Below are 21,401 nucleotides of genomic sequence, written 5' to 3'. Positions count from 1 at the left end.
GAGAAAGCAAATTTTTTGTAAATTGTGTTTCTCCGAGAATACTTACCTGATCACATTACTTAAAAACCCTCCCAACCACCCCGCTATGCGAGCATCCTCGTATAATATAGATCGCTCAGCTTAAAAAACTAGTGACACCTGGCGGTGGCAAGGGGAGGTAAGGGGCAAGAGTTATTGCCCTTTGGTCTATATGAGATAGACCGAAAAGACGAATTTTCGTCTTTTAGTAGGGCTGGACTCGAGAGGTAGCAGGCTTATATCCCTAACGTTAATGTGATCGGGTAAGTATTCTCGGAGAAACACAATTTACTAAAAATTTGCTATCAGTCCATATTCCAGGCAAGGCGATGGTTGCCGTTTACCCGCGGACCTGGGTTCAAATATCCGTTGAGTACGAGTTAAAATTTTCTAAGCTGTGTGATAGTCTAATTTGTAGTATATTTTGATTCTGCCTAGTATTATCAAGCATCCTTCTGCAGAATCCAGGGATAACACTTTTCGTTATGTATGGTGTATATTTGTAATTCTCTCAGACATCCCCCCCCCCCCAGATTATTGTGTATAATTATGTAACATTGTGATGGGAAGAAAGAAAAATTATCTCGAAAAAGACATTGAAATATGATGTACTTTATATCTGAATTTTTTGTTTCCATCATTAAAAAATAAAAATCTTCATTGAGTGTAGTAATACAAGTTTTGGGTTTTTGTTACGTAGCTTTTTATAGCAATTGGGATTGTCCTGCTTGATTGTAATAAGGGCATCGTAATACCAGTCCTTCAACCAATGGAAGCCAATATAATTATTTGAACAATGGTACCATGATTTTTATTTTACCTTAATGGACACGTGTATTCAAAGTGAAAGCTCATTATTTCAAGTCACCATGTGATGGTTGTAAGAATTTATGCGTTCATAGACCGACTGAAAAGGTGATTTGGCAGATTGATCACTGTTCGGACACGTGAGTGATCTAAATTCGTTCTTCAAACCCCGTTTTCATGTTTATAAACAGGCTGGACTAATACACGTAGGTGTATGAGGTTGGGTTATGTTGTTGTTGATGGGTTTAACGCCATTTTCAATACATTATAGGCTATATATGGTGGCCAGTATTAATAGTGGAGGAAGAACCTGGGAAAACCTCGGAAAGAACCACCTACCCACGAGAAGCTACTGGCAAGCTTTCTCACATACCCACATTGGCCGAATCCGAGACTCGAACCCACGCAGACAGAGGTGAAATGGCAGTGATACGTAACGGAGAGCGCTTTAGACCACTCGGCCACTCCGGGCCCCAGGTTAGGTTATGGTAGGGTGTGTGACCAGTTTTGTTGGTTCAGACACACACATACAGTTTGAAAATAATTGAGTACTTATTTTATCCCATTAGTTATTCCATGAATTTTTGTTGTGACTATGGTTTATAACCTAATCCCCCTCATTAAATTTGACATCAATGTAGAAAATAAACAAGACACATAAAAGGACATGCAAATAGAGGCAGATGATGATGTTGAATACTCTTGGTGTAAAAAGTTAAGTGTTTCACACAGGGGTTCAAAACAAGACAATGTAATTTGTGAAATTTGTGTTTATTGTTTACACACTTCTAAATATAATGCAATAATAATTACAATACAGCAATGAAATATCACTATAAAAATGGAAAATTGTATGACGCATTCATTTATTTCCTACTTTAATATTTGTACTTGTATCTATTTGTTATGCATTTTCTTAATTTGTCTATAATTATTCATTGGAAATAGCCATTAAAGTAAAACAAAAACCAGAAATGATACGTGTTTTGTAAATTATTATTCCTGCTTGGATAGTTGACACAGAGCACTTAACTTGAAAATCATATATTTCCTTAACTTGTTTGCACTTATTTTAGTTAGAATTAAGTTGGAAGGTGCAGTTATTGAAATGACAGGTGAATTGTGTAGTGAATTGTGTAACGAAATCTGTCATAGAGATCATTGTATTGTGTGATATTGGTTTTAGGGGATTTTGAGCAGATTCAGCAACATTTACTTCAGTAGTATTTCTTGGGTTTGTAGGGGTCATTTGCACCTTTACTTGATTTGTACTGCTTGAGTTTATAGGGGTAATTTGAACACTTACTTGATTTGTACAGCTCGAGTTTCTTGGGGTCATTTGAACATTTACAGATGCATTAGATGGTACTGCAGAAGAGTCTTGAGCAGACAATGCTACATTTGAACCATCATTGGAAAGAATGTTACTCATTTGTTTATATTGAGTGATGGGCCTTGTGTAACGTCTCAATGACAGTTAATTGGAGTGGTCAACAGGGACATAATGTGCCTTGCAGAAGGGTTGGCATCTGTCATTGCATTCAAAGCTGTGGCACGAAGAGAGTAGGCAATATATCTTGCAGATACATTTTTGCATATGTCAGGCAAAAAACAGTTATATTGTCTTTGTTCAGCACATTTTGTGGTGTACCATATTTAAAACAATATGGGATTTTCAAAAGGCTTTTTATTGATGTGACAAAAGAATGATTCAGCTTTTGGATTAAAACATGTGAGGTAGTATTTTACTGACCTGACTTGGCAGTTTTGAGCACCAGTTGCATACATTCACTTGTCATAATTTTCCTCCTTAGAATTTAAATCTTCCTGACGAAATTCTGCATAGTTTGATGGGTCAAATGTTATATTCAGCCCCTATCTCATCAAACCTGATTTCAAGACTGGTGGATGTTAATTGGCTGTAGAATTCTAATCCACGTGTACCACAGTGGATGGAGAGGTATAACCAAACCCTGTATGTGAGTGTGATTGGATGATCTTGCATCAGGTACTGATTGATTGCATACATGTCTGATAGAGGAATCATTGGTGTTTATCTTCTGCTGTACACGAGATTCTTTTTATAGGCGTGGGTATTCTTAGAAAAGTAGTTCTCGTCACAGTTCATACAGAAATAAACGACAATTCATTTTGATCATGTGGTAACATTCTGACCAAATGGAAATAATATTTTCCTTTACCAGCTACGGCCATTGCAATTATAAGCTAGATAATTATTTTTTCAGTATGTAAGATTTAAAGAATTTCTCTTTTGAAACATTGAATAATTTATGCCTAAAAATTCTGTACTGTAAATATTAAAGGACAACCAGCTATTTAGAAACAAACTGTCGATTTCTATCTCGTTTTTAATAGGGTAAGTCCCCCATCGTGACATTCACAAATTTATCTAATTAATCGTGTTAATCGTGTCAATATCACAATAGAAAAAAGCATAACCAGCTTTCCTAATTACTAAATTCGATGGCATCTAACAAGATGCGTGCCATAATAATAAGATCTGTAGAATATTTTATTGGGGGAAAGGACACAAATTAATTGTTTTGATTGTGTCTTCACACTTTTAAGAGTGATGTCTTGTTGTTCACATGGCCAGATGAATCTAGTTTTTCTCCAACAATTATTTTATTAAAATAAAGTAATTTGCAGGGTATCTTAGAAAGAGTAATCAGAATATAATCTTAAATTAATTTGAACATTTTCACGTCGTCTGACTTTCCTTCAAATACAACAATCACGTCGTTCCTGTCATTTAAACATAAACCAAGAGGATTCTGAAGTCCATCATCGCGAGATAGTAATACACCGAGTTGTCTCCCTTCTAGAGTCACCTGTATTACAGTTTTAGAGTTAGAACCACAGCAGTAAATAATACCGTTCTTGTCTACAGTGACCCCTAGAGCGCCTTTCAGATCACTGCTTTCAAATCTATTCAGTTTATTACCCTTTATATCCATCGAAACAATTACATCATTTGTTGTGTAATTGATGTTCTGTCCATCCTGGCTAACACAGTGCATATTTTGCTTACTAAGCAAATGGTTATATGACTCAATCTTACTGATGGCTTTGAATGAAGTGTCATATGTAAGCAACGAATCTCCATCAATGTCTACAATAATGTTCTGTTGATATGAGGCTATTCCACAGCATAAGACGCCAACATAAATGCTCATCAGCGATGTGAGGATACTACCCACTGCCACTAGGTTTATCGTATATCTTAAAGTTACAGCCACATTATTATGGCCCACACGATAAACGTGCCTAGGATCTTTGATCTGTAGACTTGATATACACTGAAAACTCTTATCAGAAAGCTTTAATTTTCCATTTGCCTCATCGGACAGTACAAGTCTATCATCAGGAAGGAAAACCCCTGAATATATAATACATACGTCATCATCACCAGGAATATCTGCTCTAAAAGTTAACATTGAATTGGGCTGTATTTTTCGGTGTACTTTTTCGGTCGCTGACGAGATAGTTGATAATTTGGGAATATTGCACGCTCTTCTGAACGTTTTACCGAGTGTATTCAAGGTTTTAATGATTCCTTCACAAGTGCTGTCACGATGAAATTCAAATTCAACCACCTCGGATTTTGTCTCAATTGTGTTGCATTTCTCCTTATACTTAAGAACTTGCTGGAATACTTTGGTCATTCTAATGAATTTTTTTGTCTCATCATCTGATATTGTACCGTCTATAAGCATTCTTTCAGATGTTTCAATGGCAGCTATTGCGCTCTTACATTCTGTGATTTCATCCGATATTGTCACTACTTCTTGCTTACACATCTGATCCAGTTCTTCAAGAGCTGCTGTCTCCAACCGTTCAATAAGCTGTTTTATCATGACGCTCCATTCCTTAATTGACTTGGTTATTTCAGTCCTTTGTTGCTCAATGGATTCTATTTTATGTGACCTACTTTCGAGTAATGTGATAAACAGTTTTTTCAGTCCATCTAACTTGTCTGACATGTGCTTAAAGTCTAGACCGTCTTTGGTACTTTTAGGCACATCTTTTATGTTCATCAATTTCTCACATTTCCTGTGATCTTTAAAAGCACAGTCACTGCAGCAAAATTCTTTATGATCTGAACAAATATATTTGTATTTTTTGCAGTGGAAAGAACAACGATACATCTCCCCCTGAGTTGAATTTAAATCCTGCTGTACAGGTACTGACTGAACAGTGAGTGTATGATCCTTGCTGACCTTGAAAATCTTGTGATAACTGTAACAATTACTACAGAGATACTCTGAACATGTGACACAGTAGGCCACGGAGATATTCCGTTTGCTTACCGTCAGACATGGCTGGCAATAGACAGGTACATCGTTGCTTGACTTTGATGACTCCAAAAACGACAAAACGATGGCGTTGGTGGGAAGTTTCGCGACCCAGTCATCTGGAGTCTGCTGGGTAGTAGGTCCTGGGGTAGGACTTCTACACACAGGACACGAAATGTTATCTGGCCGTGTCCCCTCCAATATCAGACTGCTTGCATGTCTACAAATACACTTCTCACAAAATGTGTGCAAACACGCCAGTACTTTCGGTGACTCGAACGTTTCCAAACAAATTGGACAATTCAGCTGTTTATAACCGGCACCCTTTGCCTCTGCCATTGTACAGTGTACATGCAGGATTTTACAACAGTAACTGCCTGGCTTGGCAAAGTCCTCTACCAAATTTTAGTCCTGTACAGATCGAAGTTGAACATTGAATAACTTTCTTGTCGCGATATTGAATATCTACATATCATCACCTCAAATAAAGATAATTCCCAGAGACCTTTCTGAGTCCACATATCTTCTCCTCTATTTAATTTCTCTTCTGCTAATACATTCCCAACTCACTATATATATCGACTAAAATATGAATCTATAATCCGTACATGAATTGTATACAAGTCTTCTATCTTGATAGGTGACGCTAATGGAATCGGTTCACAATTAATACTTCCAGTTCAGTACCCACGAATGTAGTTCTAGTCTATTTTTAGAACATTTTTTCCTCTCTCATTTTGGTGGTGATAGAAGAGTTTTATTTATGCATTTTTGGTAGGGATTTAAAGGTAACTGTTTATTCTTGATAATATGAGCTCAGGGTGTTGTTGTATGTGTGTATTTCGGCGACAGTGCACAGTGAGTAATAAGGCCTTGGTGATGCTCCGGAAGTGAAATCTGTGTTCTGTTTACATGGTGATGTGTTGACAGTTCAGCATCTAAAAAAAGAGCAGGTCAACCTTTGACGAGAACTTCACCGTGAAGTCATCTTTGAAGGTATTTTAGATTAGCATATGATTTGTATTGATTGTCACACAGTGGAAAGGTCAGTACTGAGAAACCAATGTAGATAACATATAGTAAAATTAATTGTGTCCTATGTCCTAATAGATAAAACCAGTCGTATTAGTCTGGTTCGCTGCTTCATATGCTCCCTGCGTTGCACGCCGCATCGTATAGCATACGAAGCAGGTAACCAGACAAGACTCGTATATCCCTTGTACAAAGTAGAATCACGTGGTTTGTAAAGTCGATATCGTACAGCATGTATGTGACGCAATCAGTATAATGTTTTATACTGCATACTGACCATAAGCAACTCCTTTTATTCGAACGTGAACATAGCACTATTCTGATGAATACTTATGATCTGCCCTTGTCAGAGTGACGATTAAAAAAAACGAAAATAAAAAGGTAACTTGCTCTTAATTCATTGAGTTTCTGATCCTGCCATTTAGACATCGAGATGCTGATATATGTTGCAATACTAAAGCGATTGTTTTGTGTCTCTAAAGACAAAAAATAGCGAGATTTCTAAATTGTAATTATTCCTAAATATTCAATATACAGATGACATATATTAGGCCTCTTTCGAAACTGCTTGGCCTTTTGATCCAGTGTTCGTCCATTAAACTTGATGTTTCTCTCATTTTCAGTTCGAATATATCCCTCTCCTAAACGGTTAATTTTATGACTTGTTGATTCCTAATTGTCCATGGCCAGGAAATTTGATGCAATATGGGAAACCCTCTTAAATGTAGGTTTACGGGTCAGTCTTGAGACCGAAAGGGTGCGTGTTCGAACTTTACCGACAGATCGGTCCTGGTCGCCAATCGTGATTTGTCTCTGAGCAAGCCACTCTACTCAATTTCCTCAGCAATAAATAATATCCATGTATTCCTCTGCGGCACAAAACCAAACCAAAACAAAATTCGGAAGTATGTTGCATGTTGGTTGTACTTTGGCATGTGTATCAGTTTAAATTTACAGTATGTACATTAATAAAAGCAACCTACGAAATTGCAAAACCAACAAAATATGCCAATAAGTAGATGGGGTAATATGTTTATTCAAAATACATACTCAGTTTCTTGCATCAGAATAAAAACTGGCATAAAGCTAATTTGGAGAAATCCTTTACTATTTCAGATAACGTATATTTGACGATACAATCTTTTCATAAGAACATTAGTATTGGAAAAATACAGCAACGCTCCTACCATGTCGGTTCATAACAACTCCTTATATGCTACAGTCCAGGTCGACATGGGGTACATGTATCAGAGATGCTCCCATCATACCTAATGATGAATGACCTAACTTAGGATAACCTGCCACTTGCCATCGCTTTTAGAGGTTAGCTATAATATTCAAAACAGAAAATGTGAAACAATTTTACTGTAATTTAAAATAAAAATCAATATTGGCAGGAAATTGATCAGAAGACATAAAATGATTCGAAACAAAGCTTTTTAGTTCCTATTAGCACGCTGAAAAATGTGCGCATAAATAAAATTTGAAATTTGTTCCTCTTCTAGTTATTATTTTTCGTACCAAAATTATTTTTACTGCTGCTACTACCACAAGCTCCATCACCAGTCCCGTTAATACCTGTTTCTACTATTACTACAACTATTTGAGGAATAAATTGTTTTAATATGTAGTGGTATTATCAGTCGTCGTAGTTGATATTTTCATATCTATATTTAAAAATATGACAATACTGAGTAAGCGAATTGTCATGCGCAACATAATCTGACTCGATCCTTGCAGCTCACCGTATGGTCCAAAGCGACTAAGGGAAGTATACAGTACGACTTTTACAGGGCTTTAGTATGGGATAATATTAAAATAGTGACTCACTACTCCTTATTCCATAACCTAAAGATAAATGAAACACTGTGCAGACTCATAAATGTTCTATGAAATAACATGGCACACAGTATGTGTATATTTTCTTTCTTTTTTCATTTTATACTGTTTTGCTTTGGTGGGGGGGGGATCGTGTCAGTAGGAAGATAATCTTATAAAAAACAGTCTTCAGCTGAAATTTTGTTGAAACGTATCAATGGAAGACAACCGGTCCAGGAGTACGATGGCCTTATTAGACTGTCAGATAATGTATGAAGAGAAAATAAAATAAGCATGATTCTCCTACAAAGACAAGGATCATATAACCGTGTTATTTATTTCACATATTGCATGTAAGTCGAGGGAGACGTGCAACGAGAGATTCAAAATAATTTGAGGGACTGGCTAGTTGATACGGAAATGAGAATACTTGTATTAATCTTAGAAGGCATAGTCCTTTTGTTACATTAAATTGTATGTACGAATTCACTGCCAGAGAGATATTTTTTTATTAATATTAAATTTCGTTCTTTAAATAGTGGCTACGATAAAATTTATCAGCAGAGTATATAAGACTGACAGATTTATCTTCCCCTACATGCAATGAAAGTCCACGTGCTTCCAACAAGTTTGAGAGGCAGCCTAGAACGATCACTTAGTAGAAGTACGAAGCACCATAGTTGGGCAGAAAGATACAGTTCTCTTGAAAACAGTAAGAAGTAATTATTTTATCTTTCTTTTACGCGTGAGTATGTATGTGTATATGTACATATTATATAATACAATATAAGTCAAGTCTTTCTACCTTCATGTTCGGATATAATTAGTTTCTGTTATTGAGATGCACAAATGCCTTTGGCTTTTAAACACAAAATTCATTGAATTGTAAAAGGCAAAAGAGAGCAATGTCAGAAATCAGAGAATTCATTCAATATAAGCCAAACCAGTTAGGAATAAAGATATGCGAGAAACAAAATGTATTTCTCTTCTGTCAACTTTCCATCCCCTGGTGTATCGACATCTATCTGTCTCAACTCTCTCTCCCTCTGTCTCTCTCTCTGCCTCTGTCTCTCTCTGATGGCACGACAAAATCGTTTATAATGGATGAGCTTGGAGAGATCGTAGGGTGAGTTGGATAGATCGTAGGGTGAGCTAGAGCAATCGTAGGATGAGCTGGATTAATCATAGGGTGAGCTGAAGTAATCGTAGGATGAGCTGGAGTAATCGTAGGGTGAGCTTGGAGAGGTCGTAGGGTGTGCTGGAGAAGTCGTAGGGTGAGCTGGAGCAATCGTAGGGTGGGCTTGGAGAGATGATAGGGTGAGTTCCAGCAATCGTAGGGTGAGCTGCAGCAGTCGTAGGGTGAGCTTCTAGAGATCATATGGTGAACTGGAGCAATCGTAGGGTGAGCATGCTGAGATCGAAGGGTGAACTGAAGTAATCGTATGGCGAGCGGGAGTTATTGTAGGGTGAGCATGGGGAGATCGTAGGTACATTTGTGCAGCTACATGAATATTTGTAATCAGTCGGCTGTAGCCATCCACTATTCTGTGAAAAATGATGCGTCAGTGTATCATTTTGTGGCTGGTATTGACATGTCATAGATGATCTGGCTCTTTGACATTATATAGTCTGGTTTTAATACAGTCCTCCTTCTCAGGGCTCTTCCCACTGGATCAATTTTTCAATACTTTTTCGCAAACGCCATCTCTATATATGTACGCCATGCTCCAGACGGCTTTCTTTGATATAGGATTTACCAACATTAGGCGTACTATGCAATATATCACGAACTTTGACTGTCAAGGTCACGGTCATTTATGTCCGAAAATGTGTCAGGTATATTTAGTTCTGTCCATCTTCTATATAAAGCTGATATACTAATTGACAGACATGATGCAATTTTGTCCCATGTTATGCCAGTTTCACGTAATGATTCTATTTGATCGAAGGAAACACTATAACGTGGTCGACCAGGTCGAGTTCTCCCCTCAAATTGTGATGCATATGAAAACGATTGCCTCTGTGAACTGATTTGCAGATTTTACAGACTAGAAAGTGTTCCGCGGATGGGATAATAAAATTCTTGTAAAATGTGTAATACTTCTTTTCCTGCAACAAGACGCATACACCTTTCTATGACAGCTAATAACAAAAATCTATTAATATTTTGTAGACAAGAATCAAGGTATATTAAGAAGTCGTCAATTTCATTTCTCTCCATAATTATTTATTGAGGGAAACGGGTTCTTTCAAATCAGTCACAAATCAGGATTAATGCAGGACCGGAGGTCACAAAGGGAGATCAATCTAAGCTCCAAACCCTACACTGACGATACAAAATCATGAAATTAAGTACGAAAACTTCGCACGATTCCTGGGAATGTATTACAATGAGTACTTAAACTGGGGACACCACATCAATGAATGAATTAAAAGATGTAATAGGAACCTCAACCTCCTCACAAACCTTAAAGGAACCGACTGGGGATCCAATCAAGAAACACTACTAACACTATACAGGGCACTGATTAGATCCAAACTAGAATACGGTTGCCACATATACAACTCAGCATCTAAGCAGCATCTAAAACAATTAGACGATATACAAAGAAAAGCCATCATTGCAAACACTGGCGCGCTACCATCAACATCGCTACCAGAACTCCAAATACTAACCGGAGAATTCGCGCTCTGTCTCCGACGACAAGAACAGATTCTAAGATACGCAGCCAGATTAACATCCCACTCTAATTTCCACCCCACTAGAATAGCGATAGACAAATGTGACAAACCATTTAGCAGTGAGTGACAACGCCTAACCCTTACAGGAAAATTAGTGCACGAACTAATAGAACAACTCCACATTGGAAATCTCAAACATGAAACTAACAAACTCTTCGACACTGAACATTTGACCAACGAAGAGCCAAAAATTAATATCTTCCTCACCAAATCTGGCATTAAAAAGGATCAAGAACATCAGTTACACACCATCGCAATAGAAGAAATTAACACCAACTACCCAAATTTCCTTAAAATATACACTGATGGATCAAAATCAAAAGGGCCTGATAAAACGGCAGCCGCATTTGTCATCCCTGAATTAAACATCAAAGTAGGACATAGACTATCCGACCACTGTTCAGTATATACAGCAGAATTCTGGGCCATAAAAGAAGCACTTAAATGGGTCGAGACTAACAAAACTCCCATGACAGTAATTATAAGCGACTCACTTAGCGTCATCTCCTCAATACTTAACAAATACAAATATGGAGAAAATCTTCTGAAACAAATCAACTTAACGCTAAAAGGCTTAAACAACAATAAACAGCACATACAATTCCTGTGGATTCCATCCCATATAAATATACCAGGCAATGATCTAGCAGATTCAATAGCCAAACAAAAACTTAACGACCCTAGCCACGTCCAATTAGACTACATTATTAGCGAAATATACAGCTTAACAACATTATTAATTACTAAAAAATGGAAGGAAAAATGGAATGACAGGACCCAAGGTAGGAAACTCTACAACATCATTAATGAAGTCAGCAGAAACAGGAAACCACCCGGACTCCAAAGCAAAGATCAAAAGATAATTAATATAATATATACAGTTCAAACCAAACTGGCTACCAGTTATGGTAAGCAAATAGGACCCTTCCCACACAATCCTAATTGCTATTATTGCCGGGTCCCTGAGGACCTACCACACGTATTCAATGTATGCCTTAAATTTAAAATAGAAAGGGAGATATTCAAAACAGAACAAGATAAAATAGGATCCTCAGTCACTTACCCCGAAATCCTAAACAAATGCAACCCTAACCTGAACAATAACTACAAAAATATAATATCCTACTTACGTAAAACAGGTTTAGATAAAAATATAAGAGCTAACCATCAAAACACCAATAAATAGTAAAATAAGGAAAACTCAATAGGGACTAACCAGATTAGATGTCCTTGAAACCTCTTAGAAGGTTCGATTAATAGACAAGGATAACTATCTGGGACTAAAATAAGTCTGACCAATTAACCTCAAATAGGGTACATTGCAAACATATATTAAAACCTATATTTAAAAAAATAATTAATATATATATATATATATATATATATATATATATATATATATATATATATATATATATATATATACCAACTAGATCAGATGTCCTTGAAACCTCTTAGAAGGTTCGATTTCGACAAGGCTAACTATCTGGGACTAAAATAAATCTGACCAGTTAACCTCAAATAGGGTACAATGAAAACATATATTAAAACCTAAAAACAAATAACATACTAATAAACAACATGATAAGGAATTAGGATAATTAGATAGGGGCTACCCAAATTAGGAGCACCTGAACGTCTCTTAAAAATAGGGAACCAGTCTAAAAATATATCAAACAACCCCTCTCCCTCTCCTCCTAGCATAACACTCTCTAACAACATCCAGCTAACAACAAACATAGCTCTACCGAAAAACAAACATCACCACCTAGGTGACACCCTATAAAAATAATCGTCATACCCGCAACTCCCCAAATTAATATGTATAAGGTGCTCTAAAACCCAGACCATCAGGGCCTTCCACAAGACAAGATAGGACCCAAGATTAGATTATATAAGGTAGTCTAATAGCCGAAAGACTATCAGGCCCGGCAGCACAAGGCTGCAAACTAAATCGAATTAGGAATTGGGAACCCAAATAACCAATTGACAATAACCACTACGCTTTTATCAGCAAAACGTGGAAAACAAAAACCCAATACCAGCAGGGCTCGCCACATCAAGTGGCAACTTTCACACCATAGCTGTCAACCTAGACTCTAAAAACCACTACACTAACCAGCTCTCTAACAACAACAGCACAGTTATTTATACAAAATTCTTCAAGACGGAATTTAGACCATGGATGCCCTGATGTCTAAAGCACTAACGACCTGTGCCACAGGCCCACCTCCCGAACCTCAGTATGGCCTCCCTTACCACGAACAGACACCAATACCATACGTGCAGTGCACGCCCTAACAAGCAGCAAAGCGACCGTGGGTTGGGTCCATTCCCCCTAGTCGCAAATCATAGCAACTGAAAATTGAGTGTGTGTTGGGTCCAGTCCCACTCACCTTGGCCCTACACTCAGATCAACAGGCACTCAATGTTATCTCGATCTGACGGCCCAGTTAATAAGTGTTCTGTGAACACATTTAACCATGAGGGAAGCGACACTATACCTCCCCCTAGGAGAAATTAAAAAGCCAACTGTGGTGGCATTAACCAGTGGTAAATATCCATAGTTGGACGCACACCACTTTAATTCTAGATAACAATAAAAAAGTATGGCTACCCATCGTTGACCTGTCAACATTAAAGAATGAGCAGCAGAATAGCGAAACTTATTGAACTTCAGATGCACCTGGATTACACCCGTCGCCTGTTAGATGAGCTGGCCATGAAGGCCATAGCAGAGGAAGCAAAAATAGAAGAAGATGAGGAGAAGAGAAAAAAGAAAGAAGAGGAGGAAAAGAAAAAAACTATATTACCTCACCTCATTCTGAGAGCTGTGTGCGAAGTTTAGCCTGAGGCAAGGGCGTCTCCACAGAGGCAAACACTACACGCTATACGAACACAACAGCCTCTACCAGTACCACAAGCAGTAGCAGTACAGATGCGTGCAGATAATATAAGGAGACACCAACATCCTAGAGAATGGAATTGAATAAGTAGAGAGAGGGAAGTTTTGACAATCCCAGAGACAGAAGATTGGGAGAGTGAAGCCAATCATCAACCTCCCTCTGCGCTCCCAGCAACAAGAGTGAATTGGGAGAACGATTGGATCCGTCGATGTGTCTGCGGTGCCAGGCCGGGGAGATGTAGGCATTAGCCAGGTGCATCTGAAGTTACACAAAAAACAGCCCTTCTCAGGGCTAACCAAATCTCTAGAAAAGAGTCACTATTCAATTTGCCAATTTGTGTGAACGTGGAGTAGTGTGAATATAAACATTCACTAATTTACTGATTTGATTGTGTGTGTGTGTGTCTGTGTGTGTATGAGCTCACGTACGTTTGTGTGAATAGTAGAGTGTGTGGTTATTTACCTCTTCTCTGGTATACTTGTGTTTTGATTTTGCTTCTTCGCGTGTGTGGATAGTATATTTGGGTTATGTTTTAGCTCCTTCGCGTGGGTGGATAGTATATTTTGGTTTTATTTAGCTCCTTCCCGTGTGTGAATAGTATATTATGGTTGATTTTTGATTCTTCGCGTGTGTGGATAGTAGACTATGGCTATGTTTTTTTGCTCCTTCCCGTGTGTGGATAGTATATTTTGGTTAATTTTTGCCTCTTCGCGTGTGTGGATAATATATTTGGGGTTTAATTTTGCTTCTTCGCGTGTGTGGATAGTACATTATGGTTAATTTTTGCTTCTTCGCGTGTGTGGATAGTATATTGTGGTTATGTTTTTTACTCCTTCCCGTGTGTGGATAGTATATTATGGTTGATTTTTGCTTCTTCGCGTGTGTGGATAGTAGATTATGGTTATGTTTTTTGCTCCTTCCCGTGTCTGGAAAGTATATTTTGGTCGCCTTTTGCTTCTTCGCGTGTGTGGATAGTAGACTTTGGGTTTAATTTTGCTTTTTCGCCTGTGTGGATAGTATATTATGGCTGATTTTTAATTCTTTGCGTGTGTGGATAGTAGCTTATGGTTATATTTTTGGCTCCTTCCCGTGTGTGGATAGTATACTTTGGTTGATTTTTGCTTCTTTGCGTGTGTGGATAGTAGATCATGGTTATGTTTTTTGGTCCTTCCCGTTTGTGGATAGTATATTGTGGTTATGTTTTGCTTCTTCCCGTGTGCGGATAGTAGATTGTGGTTATATTTTTGCTTCTTCGCGGTGTGGATAGTATATTTTGGGTATGTTGTTTTATCTCTTCAGTGGATAGTATATGATATGAGAAGTGAGTGTAGGACATGTTTTCCTTCACGTCCGTGCTTGACAAATACAAACTCAAGCGTCGATCGTTCGCGCCATTCAACATTGAAAAACAAAATAAAAAGATGGAAGCAGTGTTTAATTTATTTAATAACTTGAGAGAGAGAGCTATTTTTAGATAATGGATGAGAGATACGTGGTGTAAAGGTTAAATAAGGAAGGGAGATTTCAAGGCAGCCTGAACTATGTGACGAACCTCAAAGTAGCGAAAGACCTGGTAGAAGGAATATTAGAAGAGGAAGTAAAGAAATTAAGAAGATTATTTACTTCCTGTATGTGAGAGTGGGAAGTTTAAAGGAGGCCCTGGATCATGTCATCGAAGTCATGTGCTTCATAGAAGACGGGTTGTATTGGTCCGAGTGGTGGTATGTAAAGTGGGGTCTCAACCAATATTGTTACCAATCTCCCCTACCGTGACGTCAGACTCTATACAAACCCAATAGTCCCATGGTCAATTCCCCTTGTCGTTATAGTGGCCCAAGGTGTACTTAAAAGTACTTGTACTAAACAGGGCCAAAGTGCCTTGTAATGCTAAATCCCATTGTCTCTATAACTCTTGTCGCTAAACAGGCCCGGCGGGTGGGTCTGTAATGCAGTTTTCCATTGTCGCTGACTATGATTTATAACCTGATGCCCCTTATTAAATTTGACGTCAATGTAAAAATAAACAGACACATAAAAGGACACATCCAAATAGAGGAAGATGATTATGTTGAATGCTCTTGGTGTAAGAAGTTAAGTGTTTCACATAGGGGTTCAAAACAGCGAAACAATGTAATTTGTGAATTTTTTGTTTATTGTTTACACACTTCTAAATATAGTGCAATAATAATTACAATACAGCAATGAAATATCACTATAAAAATGGAAAATTGTATGACACATTCATATATTCCCTACTTTAGTATTTGTACTTGTATCTATTTGTTATGCATTTTCTTAATTTGTCTATAATTATTCATTGGAAATTGCCATTGAAGTAAAATATAAACCAGAAATGATACATGATATTTTGTAAATTATTATTCCTGCCTGGATAGTTGACACAGAACACTTAACTTGAAAATCATGTATTTCCTTAACTTGTTTGCACTTAGTTATTTTAGTTGGAATTAGGCTGGAAGGTGAAGTTATTGAAGGACAGGTGAACTGTGTAATGAAACCTGTCATAAAGTTCATTGCATTATGTGTTATTGCTTTTAGGGGATTTTGAGCAGATTCGGTATCATTTACTTCACTAGCATTTCTTGGATTTGTAGGGGTCATTTGAACCTTTATTTGATTTGAACAGGTTGGGTTTCTTGGGGTAATTTGAACCTTTACTTGATTTGAACAGCTTGAGTTTCTTGGGGTAATTTGAACATTTACAGATGCATTAGATGTTACTGCAGAAGAGTCTTGAGCATACAATGCTACATTTGAACAACGTTGGAAAGAATGTTGCTCATTTGTTTATACTGAGTGCTGGGCCTTGTGTAACGTTTCAATGACAGTTCATTGGAGTGGTCAACAGAGGCATAATGTGCCTAGCATAAAGGTTGGCATCTGTCATTGCATTCAAAGCTGTGGCGCGAACAGAGTAGGCAGTATATTTTGCAGATCCATTTTTGCATATCTTTGTCCAGCACATTTTGTGGTGTACCATATTTAAAATAATTTGGGATTTTCAAAATGATTTTTATTGATGTGACAAAAGAGTGATTCAGCTTTTGAATTAAAACATGTGAGGTAGTATTTTACTGACCTGACTTGGCAGTTTGGACCACTACTTGCATACATTCTCTTGTCATAATTTTTCTTCTCAGCATATAAGTCTCCCTGATTTTCTTTTGCAAAGTTTGATGGGGCAAAATGACTTATTCAACCCCTTTTCATCAAACCTGATTTCAAGACTGGTAGCTGTTAATAGGCTGTGGAATTATAACCTACGTGTAACATAGTTAATGGAGAGGTATAACCAAATCCTCTATCTAACTGTGATAGGATTATCTTGCATCAGGTACTGATTGATTGCATAATCCACGTGTAACATAGTGGATGGAGAGGTATAACTAAACTCTGTATGTCAGTGTGATAGGATTATCTTGCATCAGGTACTGACTGATTGCATACATGTCTGATGGAGAAATCATTGGTTTATGTTGAGTTGATCTTGATGAGCCATTTTTGGTGTTCAACTTTAATTTTCCATTTAACATGTCATTTGCTTTTTTAAACTCAGGATCTGTAACAATATTGATTGAACGACCACATTCAACCTGAATGTAGCGATTAATAGCAGCGCTGACATTTTAAAAAGTGTTTTTATGGTATTCTAAGTTTGGGCTTCAGGGAGCATCCTCTTTCTTGTTGCGGTGAACTTGGGGGCTGCTTCGGCATAACATATGGCTAACATTTAGGTCAAATGTACAGACTCAGCTGACTTCAGATCTACCTCATCTTTTTCAGCTTGGTAGTAACTATTTTTTTAATATTTGAAATATTTAAATCTTTGGGAAAAATCCTTCTTGCATATCTCCATTCCATAAAATGTATTTATATAATAGATTTGTCACATGTTTAATCTGTCACAAATATTAACTTAAATATAAACTACATTTTATTAACTACAGAGCAAGTTAAGTCTCATTTTTATATAAAATGGCATTAACGATTTAATTTTTTCTTGTCTTTGCATGCAAATAAACAAAATATTGCTTTTTCATAACATATATTTAAGAAAATGATAAATAAGAGTAAACTAAGTATCAAGCACTTAAGCTTACATTAATGTATACTGTTATACTGTTTATTGTTATTATTATAACTAATTTATTGTGATTATTGAATGAATGAATAAATCTACCTGTTAAAGTGGTGTAGCCCTATTGAGTGCTTTTCTTGGTAGATTTTGAGTACCGCTGTTTAGATATGTTTAAGAGATCTTTCTCTTTAAGTGATTTAAAGCGTTTTGGTTTGCTGTCATAACTGGACTGGTGTTGGTTGATTCAAATTAAATGATAACTCAATTTGTGATACTCCTTCGACTCCAAAAGGCTCGTCAAATATGGATGGGGCAACATTTTCAATAACTTTCGTGAATGAAATCTGTCTGGTAAGGCAAAGTGAGTGAAAAATCTCAAAATTTCGACACTGCAGTTTAAGTTTCCGGTGACCTTGACCACGCCCACTTCAAACAGTTTTATTTTAAAAAATCTGAATTATTTGTTGCTTTAGTCTTTCATATTCACTTTATTCAAGCAATTTCTTAAAAGGTTGTAATAATGTTATTTTTCTTTGATGCTTACTTCGTGTCTGCCTTTACTGTCAGTGTTTATCTTCTGCTGTACACTAGACTCTTTTTATAGAAGTGGGTATTCTTAGAAAATTAGTTCTCGTCACAGTTCATACAGATATAAACGCAATTTATTTTGATCATGTGGTAACATTCTGACCAATGGAAATATTATTTTCCTTTACCAGATACGGCCATTGCAATTATAAGCTAGATAGTTATTTTTTTTTTCAGTATGTAAGATTTTTAAAAAATTCTCTTTTGGAACCTTGAATAATTTATGCCTAAACATTCTGCACTGTAAATATTAAAGGACAACCAGCTATTTAGAAACCAACTGTGTAGATTTCTATCTCATTTTTAATAGGGTAAGTTCCCCATCGTGACATTCACAAATTTATCTAATTAATCGTGTTAATCGTGTCAATATCACAATAGAAAAAAAGCATAACCAGCTCACCTAATTATTAAAGGACACAAATGAATTGTTTTGATTGTGTATTCACACTGTTAAGAGTGATGTCTTATTGTTCACATGGCCAGATGAATCTAGTTTTTCTCCAACAATTATTTTATTAAAATAAACTGAACTTTGAATACAATAAAGTAATTTGCATGGTGTCTTAGAAAGAGTAATCAGAATATAATCTTACATTAATTTGAACACTTTCACGTCGTTTGACCTTCCTTCAAATACAACAATCACGTCGTTCCTGTCATTTAAACATAAACCAAGAGGATTCCGTAGTCCATCATCGCGAGATAGTAATACACCGAGTTGCCTCCCTTCTGGAGTCACCTGTATTACAGTTTCAGAGTTAGAACCACAGCAGTAAATAATGCCGTTCGTGTCTACAGCGATCCCTGATGCACCTTGAAGATCATTGCTTTCAAATCTATTCAGTTTATTACCCTTCATATCCATGGTAACCACTACATTGTTTGTAGTGTAATAAATGTTTTGTCCATCCTGACTGACACAGTGTGTATTATGTATAGTCAATGTGTCATATGACTTAATCCTATTGATGAGTTTGTCTGAAGTATCATATGTAAGCAAGGAATCTCCATAAATGTCAACAATAAAGTTCTGTTGATAGGAGGCTATTGCTTTGCATAAGTTGCCAACATAAATGCTCCTCAGCGATGTCAGGGTATTACCCGCAGCCACGAGGTTTATCCTATATTTTAAAGTTACAGCCACATTATTATTACCCACATGACAAACGTGCTTAGGACCGTTGATCTTTAGACTTGATATACACTGAAAACTCTTATCAAAAAGCTTTAATTTTCCATTTATCTCATCGGACAGTACAAGTCTATCATCAGGAAGGAAAACACCTGAATATATAAAACATTTGTTATCATCACCAGGAATCTTAGCTCTAAAAGTTAACATTGAATTGGGCTCTATTTTTCTGCGTACGTTTTCGGTACCTGACGAGATAGTTGATAATTTGGGGATATTGCACGCTCTTCTGAACGTTTTACCGAGTGAATTCAAGTTTTTAACGATTCCTTCACAAGTACCGTCACGATGAAATTCAAATTCAACCACCTCTGATTTAGTTTCCATTGTGCTGCATTTCTCCTTATACTTAAGAACTTGCTGGGATACTTTGGTCGTTGTAATGAAATGTTTTGTCTCATTATCTGATGTTGTACCGTCTCTCAGCATTCTTTCGGATGTTTCAATGGCAGCTACTGCGCTCTTACATTCTATGATTTCATCCGATATTGTCACCACTTCTTGCTTACACATCTGATCCAGTTCTTCAAGAGCTGCTGTCTCCAACCGTTCAATAAGTTGTTTTATCATCATGCTCCATTCTTTAACTGACTTGATTATTTCAGTCCTTTGTTGCTCAATGGATTCTATTTTATGTGACCTACTTTCGAGTAATGTGATAAATAGTTTTTTCAGTCCATCTAAATTATCCGATATGTGCTTAAAGTCTTGACAGTCTTTGGTACTTTTAGGTGCATCTTTTATGTTCATCAATTTATCGCATTTCCTGTGATCTTTAATAACACAGTCACTACAGCAAAATTCTTTGTGCTCTGAACACAAATATTTGTATTTTTTCCAATGTATAGAACAACGATACATGTCCTCCTTAATTGAATTCAAATCCTGATATACAGGCATTGAATGAACTGTGATTGTATGATCCTTGCTGACCTTGAAAATTTTGTGATAACTGTGACAATTACTACAGAGATACTCTGAACACGTGACACAGTAGGCCACAGAGATGTTCCATTTTCTTACTGTCAAACATGGCTGGCAGTAGACAGGTACATCTTTGTTAGACTTTGATGACTCCAAAAACGACAAAACGACGGCGTTGGTAGGAAGTTTCGCGACCCAGTCATCTGGTGTCTGCTGGGTAGTAGGTCCTGGGGTAGGACTTCTACACACAGGACACGAAATGGTATCAGGCCGTGTCCCCTCCACTATCAGACTGCTTGCGTGTCTACAAATACATTTCTCACAAAATGTGTGCAAACACGCCAGTACTTTCGGTGACTCGAACGTTTCCAAACAAATTGGACAATTCAGCTGTTTATAACCGGCACCCTCTGCCTCTGCCATTGTACAGTGTACATGCAGGAATTTTACAACAGTAACTGCCTGACTTGGCAAAGTCCTCTACCTAAGTATAGTCCTGTAGAGATGAAAGTTGAACATTGAATAACTTCCTTGTCGCGACATTGAGTACCTACATATTATCACCTCGTAATGAAGACTATTCTCAGAGACCTTTATGAGTCCCTATAGCTTCTCCTCTATTTCATTTCTCTTCTGCTAATACATGACCAACTCACTATATACATGTCGACTAAAGTATAAATCTATGGTCTGTACATGAATTGTATACAAGTCTTCTATCTTGATAGGTTACGCTGATAGATAAAATCAGTCGTATTAGTCTGGTTCGCTGCTTTGTATGCTCCCTGCATTGCACTCCGCATCGTATAACATAAGAAGCAGGGAACCAGACTATTGTCGTATATCCCTTGTACAAAGTAGAATCACGTGGTTTCTAAAGTCGATATCGTATAGTATGTATGTGACGCAATTAGTATAATGTTTAATACTGTATACTGACCATAAGCAACTCTTTT

At 37.0% G+C, this 21,401-nt stretch overlaps 2 protein-coding genes across 2 annotated transcripts; both read right to left on the bottom strand.

The window, feature by feature from the left end:
• Window positions 1-1,577: 1,577 nt before the first annotated feature.
• On the bottom strand, window positions 1,578-5,766 carry LOC149799606 (uncharacterized). Its single transcript, XM_089958944.1, has one exon. The coding sequence runs from the start codon at window positions 5,478-5,480 to the stop codon at window positions 3,528-3,530; it is 1,953 nt and encodes a 650-aa protein (XP_089815070.1). The 5' UTR covers window positions 5,481-5,766; the 3' UTR covers window positions 1,578-3,527.
• A 10,007-nt stretch (window positions 5,767-15,773) lies between these two features.
• On the bottom strand, window positions 15,774-21,179 carry LOC149799605 (uncharacterized). Its single transcript, XM_089958943.1, has one exon. The coding sequence runs from the start codon at window positions 20,866-20,868 to the stop codon at window positions 18,919-18,921; it is 1,950 nt and encodes a 649-aa protein (XP_089815069.1). The 5' UTR covers window positions 20,869-21,179; the 3' UTR covers window positions 15,774-18,918.
• Window positions 21,180-21,401: the final 222 nt, after the last annotated feature.

The sequence above is a fragment of the Sinohyriopsis cumingii genome, chromosome 5 (assembly GCF_028554795.1).
Source record: "Sinohyriopsis cumingii isolate HCF-2022 chromosome 5, ASM2855479v2, whole genome shotgun sequence".
Lineage (NCBI taxonomy): Eukaryota > Metazoa > Mollusca > Bivalvia > Unionida > Unionidae > Sinohyriopsis > Sinohyriopsis cumingii.
This window is presented reverse-complemented; position numbering and strand designations above follow the sequence as displayed.

What these genes read in the sequence shown, in the direction of transcription:
- LOC149799606 (XM_089958944.1), bottom strand. Translation starts at nt 5,480, where the DNA reads ATGGCAGAGGCAAAGGGTGCCGGTTATAAACAGCTGAATTGTCCAATT.
- LOC149799605 (XM_089958943.1), bottom strand. Translation starts at nt 20,868, where the DNA reads ATGGCAGAGGCAGAGGGTGCCGGTTATAAACAGCTGAATTGTCCAATT.